Raw genomic sequence first — 14,539 nt, forward strand, 5'->3', positions numbered from 1 at the left:
CCGCTGCTCCTGCCCGTCACCGAACCGGGGAGGACGCAAAGCCGCTCCCTGTCCCGAGCCCGGAGCAGCCGCTCGGTGCCAGGTGGCCCGGGAATGATGCCCGGAGGGTATCGGCAGGGTGATGTCCGCCGGGGGTGATGCCCGGCTGCTCTGCCGGCTCTCGCCCGCCCCGGGCAGACACCAAAGCGTTAACCACCCGCTCGCCTCAATTTCCTGTCCCGCTTCCCCTTTTCCTTCCCAAAGTTTGGGCAGAACCCATGGCCGCGGCAGCAGCTCCCCTCCTATCCGGGCAGCGAGGCCCCGTCCAGCGGCAGCTCTGGGGTGAGTGGGAAGTGGGGCCCCCAAGATCCCTTCGGAGCTCCCCTGCCCCGTCTGCCCCGTAAACGCGAGTGGGCGGCAAAGACAAACACCGGGCGGGGCGGAGGGTGCTCCTGCCCCGAGCGCCTTTTGGGGTCAAACCGTGCCCGGGGTGCGGAGCATCCCCAGCCCCGGGGTGGGCACAGCCGGGTCGAGCCCTGCCGAGCCGCTGCCATACGTGCCGGGGACTTTAGGCAGGAGAGGTTTGGGGATCGGAGGGGTTTTGGGGAGCAGGAGGGATTTTGGGACAAGAAGGGGTCGGTGGGCTGTGCTGGGCTCCAGGGCTGCACATCTCTGCCAAGTCTGGCTCTTGGCTGTGAACCCCAATTCCTCGCAGAGCCACAGTGATCCTGGCTGATGTGGAGCAGAGCCAGGGTGTTAATGTTTAACAGCACTCAGGAATTTTTCCTGCCAGGAGTTCCCCTTGGCTCCCTCTGCACCTCTCTGGCCTCCAGGCAGCTGCAGCATCTCCTGCAAATGACAGAACAGGATGCAGATTTATCAAATCACAGAATCGCAGAACTGTTTGGGTTGCAAAAGCCCTCTGAAATTATCGTGTCCAACCCTTAACCCAGCTCTGCCAAAGTCACCAAGTGCCACATCTACATGTCATTTAAATCCCTCCAGGGGTAGTGACTCCACCACTGCCCTGGGCAGCCTGCTCTTTTTTCAGATTTGCCCCTTGTTCATTTTGAACCGGTTTTTGAAGGGTTTCCTCCCTCCTGGTGCCTGCATGTTGTCTCTGCCACATCCCAGGAAATCTATCAGCTGTAAATTGGGGGATACTGGGATTTCTGTGCCTATGAGGCTGCCCTTGCCTCTCCCCATCGCTCATCCCTGAACCCTCCTGTCTCTGTGCCCAGGTGTGGGTGCCCAGCCGGGTCAGGGCTTCACTCTGCAGCAGCCCCAGCCCAAGGTGACGGTGGCAGCGGGGGAGACGCTCACCCTGAACTGCATCACGTCTGGAATTGCTGGACCAGGGCCTGTGATGTGGCTGAAGGGCTGGGGCAGTGGGAACAAGACTGTCTATGACCAGAAAAACGAGGATCCCTCCTCCCGTGTGACGAGAGCAGTGCCTGGGTCTGACACAGACTTCACCATCCACATCAGGAACTTCCAGCCTACTGATGTTGGCACCTATTACTGCGTGAAGTTTGTCAAGGGGAACACTGGTGAGGATGAGGTGTTTAGGCGTGGCAGTGGCACAGTGGTGTCTGTGCAAGGTGAGTGCAGCTCAGTGGGACACCTCTCCCTGGGTGCCCATCCCACAGCCCCCACCCTGCCCACAGCCAGGTCCTGCTCTGCCCCACACCCACCACCCTGTCCTGCTCCACCTCTGTCTCCACAGAAGCAGCTCTGTTTCCTGGAATGGTGGCTGCAGCTGTAGTGCTCTGCTTCCTCCTCCTCCTCGGCCTCTTTGTGGCCCTTTGCATGTACAGGAGGAAGTGCCAAGGTGGGGTGGGCAGCCCCTGCCCAGCCAGGACAGTGGCCATGGGCAGCTTCTCATCTATCCCTCTGCAGTGCTGCGCAGAGACCCTTGGCACCCCCAGGTTTGTACTCAGCACGTCTTCCTTCTGCACCCTTAAATGAGCAAGCTGTCTTATCCACCTGCTTTATCTTGGCTTCCTTTCTTGTGTGGAGCTCTAACTTGCCCCAGAAAAGGTCCTTTGCTTATATAGGTGCACTATTCTGTTGGTTCTTTCTGCGTTTCATGGAAACTTCATGGTAGGGCGCACCCAGGAGCTCCTGCAGCCCCTCACCATGTGTCTGAGCCCAGCCCTGGTGTGCAGTCAGCACTTTGTCCCTATTTGCCTTCAACAGGAGCATCAAGCTGAAATTCAAGAGAGGAATTGAGGGCTGTGCTGGGTGGGGAAAGGACCCAGCTTCCTTTAGTTCTGATGCCCATCCTTATCCTTCCCCCTACAGTGAAGTCCTGGATGCAGAGAGCTCCCACCCACCCAGCCAGGTAGGAGTGAGCTGTGAGTATGGGGAAGCACATCCCATGCTGATGCCCTGGCTTGCAGGAGCCCTGCAAGACTCTGGGGCCAGGGCGGACCTTTGGTGGGCAGCAGCTGCCTGCATGTGGTCCCTGCACACTCTGCACCACGGCACCACCTCTGCAGCTGTGGCATCCCCAGCCTGGCTTGAGCCTGGTTCTTGTTGTCCTTTGCAGGGCCACAAGGTGGTCTTGGTGATCCTTGTGGGTCACTTCCAACTTTTAACATTCTGATTTAGGGATATTTTTGCAAGACTTTCCTTGTGGTATCTTTCCCCATTTGTGTGCACTTTTGCAGCAGAGCAGCAAGGAGGAGCACGACATCCACTACGCCGACCTGCAGCCCCTGCCCCTGGCCCCGCAGCGCAGCAGGAGCCCGGGCACAGCCCCCACCGAGTATGCCAGCCTCAGGGTAGCTGCCAAGTGACACCTGGCACAGCTGCCTGCACAGCCAGACCATGTCAGGGTGGAAGAAGGGACCTTTATGCAGGGCACCATAAAGAAGAAGTGGAGCTGTTTGCATGGCGCATCCTGATCTCAGCTTGGCACGCTGTGGTCACCATGTTTGCATCTCAGGGGAGCTCTCCCAGGACCTGGAAGCTTTCTTGACCACAGGATGAGACCACGAGGCCAAGCACCTCTGCCTTGTGCAAGCTGTTTTGTGCTGATAACACCAGGAGGACCTCACACACACCGGTGTCCACCAGCATGGGCCTCCACTGGCCCTTTCCCGGCCCACAGGTCCATAATTTGTGTTATCTTTTCACCAGCCTCATTAAAGCCAGCAAACAGCTTTCTGTCCAGTCCTGCTGTGCTCAGAGCAAGAGCAATAGTGCCAGTCCTGCAGGGTCCTGGGGGAATGTGTGCCACCCTTGTGCTACTGCCAAGCTCCCTGGTCAGCTCCCGATTCCCACCTGCCCCAGGCAGGGAAACTGCCCAGTCCCACAAAACCTGCATCTCCTGGCAAGGCAGCAGGAGGGTCTCAGGAACAGCCCCGGGTGCTGCTGCTCCAGTTTGAGGCCAGCCCTCACCCACCTTCCCCTGCCCTCCTCAAGGGGCTCCTGATGCTGCTAAGGCCAGGGCAGCTGGTACCCGCTGGCCCTTCTGCCCCTTTCCGTGGTCTGCACACACCTTCAGCTCCAGTCCCAGGCAGTCCATGTACATCTGCTCCATGCACATCTGCTCCATGCACAGCCCCTGCTCAGTGCACATCTGCTCCATGCACATTCCTTGCTTTGTGCCCACATGTTCAGTGCCCACCTCCAAGGGAAGCAGGCCAGGGGCAGGAAGCCAGAGGGCCGAGGTGGCCATGGCAGGAAGCTGCAGATCACGCTCCACACTTGGCACTGCTGCAGCCTCCTGCAACACCAGGCACCACATACAGCTCCCCAGCCACCATGTAGCCAGCTGTGGCAGCTGAGCTCCCACCAGTGTGGCCCCAGCACGTACCTCCTTGGCAGGAGGAACTGAGCCCAAAACAGGCTTTCCAGGCAGAGGAACCTGCTGCCAGCACCACTGCCTGCGACCTTGAAAGCAGATACAATCACCAGTTTTCAGCTATATCTACTTTTTTCTGTGAAATGAGAAAAGAGAAGTGAAACAAGTCAGTGTGACCCAGGGGAGCGGGGCTGGCAGGGAGATCCTTGAGGGGACAAAATTGTCACAGTGGGGAGAAAAGCCACTAAGGAAATTGATTTGCACAACTGAGTATGAGTCACCTGCTCTGGGGATGTGAAGTGAGGACAGTTTGGAGTCAGTCCTTTCTCAGGGGACACTCAGCACCCTGTAGACAAGGTGGTGGTGATGAGTTTGCCAGGTCAGGGATCCAGCACCTGGTCTTAGCCTGGCTCCCTCAGTGGGAAGGTTGGGGTGTTGGGATGAAGCCTTTCCCAGCATCATTTCCCCATGGAAAGCCATGACCAGGCCATGGATCATTTCCCAGCTGAGGCAGTGGCTGCTCTGAGCAGGGCTTGGGTTGCCCGGGCTCTGTGCAGGGACAACACCAAAACTGGCAGAAATCTCACATCAAGGCTGTGAACACGAGTATGTAAAACATGTGGGTGAGACCGAAACCGGGGATAGACCTCGAGGACCAGAGGAAATGAAATTTGAGGGGATTTAGGGCTTTTTAAGCACCAAGCTGAATCAGGAGGGGGGAAATCCAGTTCGATAGGAGCATATGCAAAGCAGGGAGTGAGCAGAGCACCAGCAGAATGCTCTGCACCTAGGAAAGGGCCCAGGTCTGCAGCTTACTGCCCAGGGGAGGGATTTGGTGGTTATTAAAGGAAAATCCTTTAAGCCTTCAGCCTGGGGTGTGCCAGCAGTGAAAGCACAAACAAGAGCCTGAGCACGGACACAAGGTAGGAGCGTGCTGGGGAGCAGGGCCTGGATCAGGGGGGCAGAGCCTCGCTCAGGGGGCAGCACCAGGCAGTGCTGGGGTCCTGGATTCACTGCTCATCCAGGCTGCTTTCCTGGTGCTGCTGCTTGTCACATGCCACTAAGTGACCTGCTTGGTCCGAGGGTGTGTGTGGGAGGCCGGGAGCTGCCATTGCTGGGGGGAGGCACAGGGCATTGCTGGGCAGAGGCTGGCACCCACCAGGCTCCTGCTGCCACAGCTGGGGACTTTGGTGCAGAGCAGAGGTGGTGCCTGGATGGGTACTGGGAGAGTGTTGCTGTCCCAGAGGGAAAGGACACTCAGGCTTCAAGCAGGTTTTGGGCTGTGTCCCTGTGCATGGACACTCTGGGGCGGTGCCATGCCAGGTTTACTTTGGCTGTTCCTCAGCATGGTGTGTGAGCCCAGTGCCAGGACCTTGTGTAATGGCCAAGGAAAAGGGCTGGGGAGGCTGATCTGGGCTGCACTCCGATGGGTTTCTGGGCAGCCAGGGGATGCTCAGGGTCTGCTCTGGCATCTGACCCACTCCTGATGCCGGGAGGTGGGAAACATCCCCTGGAGGTGCCAAGGCAAGAGGGCTGGCAGGGCTTGCCAGGCAGTGGTGTGTGCCATGGTGTGAGCCCTACTGTGTGCCATGATGTGTGCTGTGGTGTGTGCTGTGATTTGTGCCACAGTGTGTGCTGTGGTGTCAGCCACAGTGTGTATCCCACAGTGTGTACCCTGGTGTGCGCCATGCTGTGTGCCATGGTGTAGCCCTGGTGTGTGCCATGCTGTGTGCCACAGTGTGAGCCATGCTGTGTGCCCTGGTGTGTGCTGTAGTGTCAACCATGGTTTGTGCCGTGGTCTGCATCATGCTGTGCTGTTCCATGCTGTGCCAGGGAGCCAGAGTGGGAAGCGTGGGCTGTGCCAGGAGCCAAGGGGAGCATGAGCCTCCACCAGACAGCACAGAGTGACAGGAAGCAATTGGCCTGGAGAGAGGCTGATGGGAGGGGCTGGTCCCGGCAGCCAGGGGAGGGGAGCAGTGATTCAATCAACGCCGAGGAAGAGCATGGTCTCAGTGCCGGGGCTGGCTGAAATGAGGGATGCAGGTGTCTCCTTTGTGTCCTGGGGGACAGGAGAGGGCTGGCTGCACTGCGGGGAATGGGACAATGCTGAGCTGTGCTGGTGCCAGGGCTGGACAAGGAGAAAAAGGGAGAGACAGGGATAAATGCCCTGTGCCCTGTCCTGGGGTGCTCTGGCTCAGCGATGAGAAGCAGGGGCACTCCACAGTGGCAGTGTCTGTCACAGGATTGGGTGCCCAGGGGATATTGTGTCTCCAGGAGAAGGCATCGCTCCAGCTGGTCTCCTCCAGTGTCTGACAGGGCAGCAGATCCAGCCAAGGGCCTGGTCTGTGGCTGTCTCTATCCAAGACACCCTTGTGCCCCTGCTCTGTCCCCATCCCTGCCCCCATCTCTGTCCTAGCTACCATGAGACCGTGGTGCCCACAAGTCACCAGGGAGAGACAGGCCAGTTCCTTTGCACATCAGCACCATCCAAACAACCACAGGTCTAAGAGCATCTGATGCCAAAGGGACCCCACAGAGCCCCCACAATGCCACAGGCATCCAGTGATGGTTTGGGGACCCCATGATGCCATAGGGACCCCATGATACCAAGGGGACCAGGCAAAGTCATGGGGACATTGTGCCAGCATGCCAATAGGACACAGCAAGAGAAGCTGGAGGAGCAGCTTTGTACTTTGAGGGGATTGGAGAGAGTGAGAGGGTCTCAGAGACACTTTGATTGTCCCCCAAAAATGCCTCATGGTTCTTGTTTGTGTCTGCTGGCTGGCCTGTGCTGGGTCCCTGCCAGAAGAGACAACAGGAGGGAGAGGTCCTGGGATGCTGCACAATTGGAACCTGCTCCCTCCAATTCCAAAGCTGTTAGCTCACCCCTTTGCAGTTCCCTGTTTCTCAGGCTTTTCCTTGGAAAGGAATGAATCCAGAGTAAAATGCTTTACACTGGTTCTGATTTATTTCAGGTCTTACTATTGAATCTTATTCCCTGGTTTCACGGTTGTTGTGGATTTTCACCAAAGGGGATAAACAGGTCTGGGGTTTGGGGTTGTCATAGGAACAGTTTCTGTGCCAGAGCCTCACTGCCAGCCTCGTCCCCTCCCAACAGAGTGAGGGCTCTGGCCAGCACAGCAGGGGTATCTCCAGCCCCCCAGGCACAGCCCAGTGGCAGCTGGGATACAGGGCAGCCCCCCATGGCACTGGGACACTCAGGGTGTTCAGGGAGGAGATGGACTCCCAGGCACAGCCCAGCCATGCCCACAAAGCAAACTGGGACCCCCGGGATGCAGACCAGGGCTTTTAGTTGAGAAGAGCTGAAGGTGTTTGGAGGATGCTGCTTTTCCCTGTGGATTCTCTGGTTGTGCTATTGCAGTTATTGCTACTGGGAACCTCTCTGGCCAACCTGGAATAATTTTCATTAAATCCCTGGAGTGAAGGGGTGTGGAGTGGATGGGGGGCTGCCCTAGGACCATTCCTCATCTCTTCAGTCGCAAGGGGAGGGGGTAGGCAGTGACACTGAAAAGTGTCAGGCACATCCTTTGTGCCCAACACTCCTTTGGCCTGTGCGGTTCTGCACCGCGGGACACCGTGAGGCCAAGGCTCTGGCAGTGATTGAAGAGGGGTTTCCAGGGCCATGGGACAAGCAGGAACATCCAGTGCTTAAGAAAGACTCACATTGTGCTTTCAGTGTTGGACGGGACATTGCTCAAAGACAATCACCCTCTGGAGCCGGCACAGGAGGGCAGATCAAGCTGCAGTGCTGGGTCCTGCCAGTGCCCGAGGGAGGGTCCCAGAGTGGGTGGGAGTGGGGCCCTGCCTGCACTGGCTCTTCATGCTGGATCAGCTCTTGGTGTGGTCCTGGTCCTCCCAACATCCCCATGTACATTGTAGAGCCTGAAGTGAGCCATGCTCGCTCCTGGGGATGCTCCAGGGGGTTTTGTCCAGCGAGAAGAGCTCAGGGTAAGGAAACTCCTTGGGGAGCTTCCTGTCCCGAGGGCAGGATGCTGTGGGGTCCCTGGTGCTCCCTGCCCCTCCCGGCACTGAGTGAGGTTAAAGCGTGGCTGTGCTTGGCCGTGGTCCGGGCGCTGGCTGCCCCGAGCCCGCACAAGTGTCCCTCCAGAGAAGTGCAGGGAAAAGGAAAAATATTGAGAGAGGCAGGAGAAGGGGGAAAGCAGGCGCTGCGGGAGGGAGCACAGCACGGCCTGAAAGCTCCCTCTCAGCATGCTTTTGTTCGCCCTGGACGTGCCCAGCGTTGCTGCCAGCCCGGAGGGGCTGTGCTGGCGCCGGTGGCTCCCGGCGATCCCGGAGCTCCGCAGCCTGCCCGGCGCCTCGTTCCAGGGACGTGCCCGTGGGCAGGAGGCAGCTGCCTCCAGCGGGGACCCCCATCACCCCGCTGGGCTCGGACCCACAACGCGCTCCCGAGAAAAATTCCTTCTGACAGATCCATTTCTTCCACATGGTTCAGGCTTAATTTTATAATGGTATCAGTAGCTATGGCAACGTGTAAAAATAACGGATCCCCGAGCCCGGCAAATTCTCCGTAAACAGCTCCAGTCTCCCGGAGCCCGGCTGGGTGGGCATCACCCCTTGCCCACGGCTACCGCGGCCGCTGCGCTTTGTGGCTGGGTTGGGATTCACGCGATGATTAATTAGCAGCGTTAACTGCTTACGCCTTGGGATGATGATTCCATCCGCTAATCCTTGGGGCTAGGCTGGGCTAATTGGGTGGATATCATTAACGCTGGCGGTCAGGAGCTGCCCTTACAGGATTGCAGCACAGCGAAGGCTGGAGCACCCCTCTGGCACCCCAGACCCAGCACAGGGCTGGCAGCCACGGGGGTCGGACACGGCTCAGCCCCCGCCGTGTCAGGGGGCCACCAGCCGCATTCACAGCTCCAGCCCGCCCCAGAGCCGCGGCTGCTGCACATCCACGCGTGTGCACACGAGGGAGCGTGCCCAGGAACGCGAACGGGCACACGCAGATCAGATTTCAGCACGCAGGACCCCCCTCAGCAAACATCAGCCGGTGCCGGCGTCCGCCGCGGCTCAGAGGTCTCTGGTCACCGCCGCGAGTGGATAATCCCAGGCAATATTTTCTAAACCTGTTAGACATCACACAGACCCTCTAAATCCCTGATCCCCCTCCAAGGCTCCAGCGGGATGGCAGCACTTGGCAGCTCGGATTTGCAGCTTCTTATCAGGGCCAGCCCCTTGGAGCAATGCAGCCACCGGGAGCGTGGTGGATCCTGCCGACCAGAAATAATCCCCCAGATTTTTGTTGTCTTTCAATTTAAAAAAAAAAAAAAAAAAAAAAAAAAAAAAAAAAAAAAAAAAAAGAAGACAGACCAATAAAAACCCCACAGAGAAGCGTTTTTCTCCATCCAGCCCCCAGCAGGGTCGGAATAACCCCAGCCCCACAAAGCTGAGAACACTGAGTCTCAACGGGGCCAACACAAAGAGCCAACAGGTCTGGAATGTGGTTCCTGAGCCTTGGGGCTGCTATGGGAACAACATGGGGACAGTGACACAGGGACAACTTAGCAGGAGGGCTGGGGATGGCCCTGAGGGCTGGTCAGCATCCTCTTCCAAGGGCTGGCTGTTTCAGGGGGTACAGCCCCCCTGCATCCCAGCAGTCATGCCATTCCCACTGTGAGGCATTGGATCCAGCACTTTCACAAATGACCCCACGAAGCCCCCACTGCTGGACACAGCACCTTCCTCTGCAGTAAAGAGGGCACGGGGTCCTACCAGGTCTCCTACCCCTCATGTGCCGTGTCTCAGCCCTCCATGGGGCATCCCTCTGGCAATGCCCACACGTCAGGTTCCACAGCACAAATCCCACCTCTGAGCCTGGATTTTAGCACTTCACAGCAAGGGCTCTGCCAAGCAGGAAGCAATGGGCTGAGCTGGCTGAACATGATCAATCCCCCACATTAGCAGTTTTATTTCCATCCGCAGCTGCCGCAGGACTCTCAGGCAGTGCAGCCTCTCTGAGCTCCAGCCTTATCTGCTGCTGCAGCCTCGGATGCGCTTTCATGATAACGATTTGCAATCAACAAAGAACTTGGAGAGGATGCAGAAAAAAACCCAACAACTGGCATTGGAAACTGAGATGATATCTCTCTTCCCTCGGCCAGGCTCCACCACAGTCCTGCTGATACCACCAAGGGGAGATCAAGGTCTTCTCCAGCATCGCTCCATGGGGCTGGCTGTGTGCTGGGGGATCTGGGTGCTGGCACTGCCACCACATTCCCAGGAGCCAGTACAGTGCAAAACTTCCCCCTCCAGAGTGGGGAGGGAGGCTTTAGTTCAAACAGCTCCCAGGAGTCCATCAATGATTAACACCCAGCTCTGAAATGTCCCTGCATGGCTGGAGCTCTCTGCCCGCACCCTGCCTGCCCTCCCCCTTGTCCCTGCCACTTCCTTCTCCACAGCACTTCTGCTCCTGAGGTTGGGGCAGGGTCCCAGGGTGGGCACCAAGGCTCCCTGTGGCTCTGGAGCCCATCGGAGCTGGGGTGAGGCCAGCCATGCCCCATACAGACAGCACAGACATCTCCCAGTTTTACAACCACTGGCTCCAAGGGTGCAGGACTGGGGCCACCCTGTGTCCCTGCTGAGCTGTCCCCAGCAGGGTCTCTCTTGTGCCCCGTCCCTGTCATCAGTTAAGGTTGGAACAGCCCCCTCAGATCATTGAGTCCAACCAGAGTCCAACCATTCCCCCAGCACTGCCAAGTCCACCATGTCCCCGAGTACCACATCCACATGTTTTTTGAACACTTCCAGGGATGGTCACTGCACCACTTCCTGTGCTGCTTAGTCCTGGGGCTGTGCACGTGTTGCAGACCCACACAGAGAGCAAACCCTTCTCTGGGGCAAGGGGCAGGATCCTGTCTGCCAGCAAAGGTCAGCACAGCCCTGCCAGCACTCGTGGCACCTCAGCGGGCACAGGCGCCAGCACTGCCAGCCCTGTCCTTCCCAGCCCACGCTGCCGCTGTGTTTTCCCAGCCTGTCAGCAGTTTTACCCTAAAACCCCTCACTTCAGGTCAGCCAGGGCCGTTTCCAGGCCAGGCACAGGATATAAACCACCTTTCCTGCTCTGACACAGCCGTGAGGAATTCCCCCAGAGTGTGAGCAGTGTGATTGTGCTGGGCTGCATTAAGGAAGCCCAGCCAATTCACTGCTCTGCAGCGTCCCACGGGGCACCACTGCCGGTGGCAGCAGCCTGGGAGCTCAGCCCAGCCCAGGATGGCTCAGCTGCCCCGGGGATACAGTCCCTGCTGTAGCCTGTGGGTTTCCCTGCTTGCTTGGTAGATGGTGGACACTCTGATGGGGGTGGGTGGTCTGACACTGGGCTCTGCTGCCACTGCTGAAGCCCAGGGTGACACCGTGTGAGTGCCATGAGGGCACTCGCATGGAGCATCGCTCCAACCCAGCAAAGCCCAGCTGGGCAGGCTGAGCTGTATCCCTCCCTCATCCTCCCTGAATGTCATTTCAGAACCAGCTGATCCTGGCAGTGCTGGGGATTAATTCAGTGGCAGAGGGACACTAAAATTAAGTGGGTTGTGATTTGAAGCCCTAAGGAGAGGGCAGAAACAAGGAGTCTGGGCAGTGTGCACAGAGGGACCTCCTCAGAAAATGCCCCATGCCAGGAAGCACCTCACCTCTACCCCACACATAGTCCCCCCAACACCAACTGTGCCTCAGAGCCCTAACAAAGACCTGAGAGAGCTGAAATAACTCAGCTGTAACTCCTAAATCACCCAGTAAAAGCTTGGCTAAAACAATTACAGGTAGTTCCCAAGAGCCCCCTCAAGAGGTGAGGAGCAAACCCATGCACAGGCTGCTCACAGAGCATTCCCCACAGCCTACCCCACCCTTCTCCTGGCAATCACAGACTTAATGAGGCCCCTGCAGCTCATCACCCTCTCCAGGGTCTCTCCCATATAAGAGGGTGATGTGGTGCCCCCCTTCCCAAGCTGCAGTTGTTTATGGTTGCAGGTGCTATCACAGGAGTATGAGACAGGTAGGATACATACCCCTGCTTCTTAAATCCACTTTTAGAGGGCTGTGGGTGCCCCTTCCCTGGGTCACAGTCCATGAAAACCATGCCCACATTAACATATTGCTTGTTATAAGTTAACATGAGATAAACTAATTTAAGCTTCCCCTGTACTGCATGTCTCAGATTAAATTGGCAAGGTACCTAATGAAGCTGCAGCTCCATTTGTTGTGCTGGAAGCCCTAAATATCAGCAGTGTAATTGGTGCTCCCCGCTTCAAGAGACATTTGTGCTTCTCTCCCAGCTGAAAGCCCTCTTTGGGTACTGACTGAAGCCTGAGAGGTGGGGGTGGGGGGAGGCTGTAAGACATGTCCACCTGGAGGGGTCTTGGAATTTGCTTTTGAAACTGGAGGATGGATGGGGGAACATGAAGCTGTGTGAAGGCTGCACTGTCTTGTGGGTGCCAGAACAGACCTTGTGTGGGCCTGGTGCTCTGATGTGCACAGGGAGTTTTGTTGTGGTGAGCTGTGAAAGTAGCACCTCTCAGGGGGCTAGGCTGGGAGGTGTGGGTGGCTTGGACTGGGCCAGGATGGCTCTGAGTTTCCCCAGGGTGGTGAGTCCCTGCGGCACTGGATTCCTTGGCTTATCAAGGAATCTTTGAGGTTGGAAAAGACCTCTAAGATCATTGAGTCATTATTGTGGAGGGCTTCCATAAGTGCTGGCTGCTTGCTGGTGCTTGGGCATGGCTCTGTGCCCACAGCCCCAAAATAGCACCTCTGGATGCTGAATTTGGGGTATTTTCCAGGCTGATGTCTGAAGTATTGGTGGGTTTTTTTCTGTATCCCTAAGCTGGCTTGGATTTTGAAAGGTGGACTGAGCATTTTGGGACAACTGCTGTGTCCAGGTGTGATGTGGCCACTCAGGCTATTGGTACTTTGCCCACTGTGCCATCCCATTGCTGGAGTGGGGACCAGGAGGGACAAAGTCCCAGGCAGAGAAAGACTGCAGTCACCTCCATCAGTGAAATGTGATTCATTAGCAGGCCCAGGTTTGACCCTGCAGGGCAAGAACTGGAACTCTCCCACCTCCATTCCCTGTGAATCCCCTCCAGCCAAGGGAGCCACCGCTGTTCCCGGGGGCAGTCGGGGCTGGGAGAGGATCAGACAGGCAGCTGATTAAGGCATGAAAGAACAGTCTGGGCAAAACCAGTGCTGCAGGACTTTCCACTGGGATTGCTCAGGCAAGGTTGTAATTGTTCCCACTGCATGCTGCCAGGCTCTGACAAGAGATGGGGTGCTGCAGCTCTGGCTGAGGGTCCCTGTGTTTGGATGGGTCCCCACCTTCTCCTGGGGAGAGAGCAGATCCTGCAGAGCTGCCCAGCTGGGAATGCAAAAATGACATTGAGCCTGTGATTCTGGCTGGGAATAGGGAAAGGGAGCAGACCCCTGCCTGCCCAGCACCCAAACCTACAGGGTTGGCTGAGCCTGGCCCAGCCCACACTGAGCCTGTGCCTTCCCCAAACAGGTGCTAGCAGTGTGATGTGAGTTCCTCACTGTGCCTCAAAGCTGTGAAAATCAACTTATTCTTGAAAAGCTCTCCTGAAACACTGCCCTGTCCCCATGCTGGCTGCTGCCCAGCTCCTGGGGCCAGGGAGAGACAAGCTCTGGAATCCTCCCTGCCAGAGCAGGGGTTTTTGAGCTGAAGCATGGAGATGCTGCAGAGTGAGCACAGCCTGGGTGCCCGCTGGCAGCACAGAGAGCCTGGCAGTGCTGCCCGCCCTGCCAAGCAGTGCTGCAGCCTCCTGCTCACCGTGGGTGTTCTGTACAGAAGGATGGTGATGATGGCAGAGCTGCACTCCCAAAATTTTGCCTTGTCCCTCTGTCTCAGGCGCGCCAGGAGCCAAATGCTCCTCTCCCCCTGGTTCCCTGCCCAGTGCAGGGCAAGGGTTGCCCTGCCAGGGTGAATCCTCCAAACCTCTCATGTTGGAGCAGGGTGATGCTGAGTGGAAGGGCCATGGGTAGGAGGGGAGGCAGCTGAGCCTGCCCATATGCTTCCTAATGGGGAGCAATAGCAGCTCTTCCCGGGAAGCTCGCGCCACACCATCTGCTCTGCGCGGTACCTTCTCTTGCAGAGCTTTTTAAAGCTCTAACTTCCCTTCCCGAGCGCTCTGCGGTGGCTGCTGCTTCTGTGCGGGCTGGCTCTGCTCTGAAATCGCCCCAGAGCAGGTTGTCTGAACCTTCCACACCGAGCAGAACATCCCAGGCAGGCTGAAGCCAACTGGGCCTCCAGGATCTGTGCTCCCATGTAAAAATAACCAGGAAAGGTGGCTGTGAATGGCTGCAGTGTGTCTCTGGCATTTGCCCTCATGCTGGGCACCCATTTACCCTGAGGGTCCCTGCTTCTGGATTTGGGCTGGGTGGGATGCACTGCCCACGGTGGTGTAACTGCAGGGTTTCCACAATCTACTGCTAATCCTATAGGATATCCAGAGCTGAAAGTGACCCACAAGGATCAGCAAGTCAAACTCCTGTCCTGGCACAGGGCACCCCAAGAACCCCACCCTGTGCCCAAGAGCATTGTCCAAATGCTTTTTGAGCTCTGGCAGGCTTGGGGCCGTGACTGGTGCACTGGGGAACCTCTTCCAGTACCCAAACACCTTGGGGTAGAAGAAGCTTTTCCTAATACCAACCTCAAACTTCTCTGACAGAGCTTCATGCAGTTCCCTGGAGGCTTATCATTGG

General features: G+C 57.4%; 1 protein-coding gene across 4 annotated transcripts; it reads left to right on the forward strand.

Moving 5' to 3' along the window:
* The first annotated feature begins 137 nt into the window (after positions 1 to 137).
* On the forward strand, positions 138 to 3,146 carry LOC115484452 (uncharacterized). 4 transcript variants are annotated; one of them, XM_030230811.2, is made up of 5 exons: positions 138 to 321; positions 1,221 to 1,580; positions 1,706 to 1,907; positions 2,179 to 2,323; positions 2,652 to 3,146. In XM_030230811.2, the coding sequence occupies exons 1-5, from the start codon at positions 138 to 140 to the stop codon at positions 2,778 to 2,780; spliced, it is 1,020 nt and encodes a 339-aa protein (XP_030086671.2). In that variant the 3' UTR covers positions 2,781 to 3,146. The 4 variants fall into 4 exon arrangements, with proteins under 4 accessions (XP_030086671.2, XP_030086672.2, XP_030086673.2 ...); XM_030230812.2 differs by having other exon boundaries at positions 2,655 to 3,146; XM_030230813.2 differs by having other exon boundaries at positions 2,284 to 2,323.
* The last annotated feature ends 11,393 nt before the right edge of the window (positions 3,147 to 14,539 follow it).

The sequence above is a fragment of the Serinus canaria genome, chromosome 20, assembly GCF_022539315.1.
Source record: "Serinus canaria isolate serCan28SL12 chromosome 20, serCan2020, whole genome shotgun sequence".
NCBI classification, from domain to species: domain Eukaryota; kingdom Metazoa; phylum Chordata; class Aves; order Passeriformes; family Fringillidae; genus Serinus; species Serinus canaria.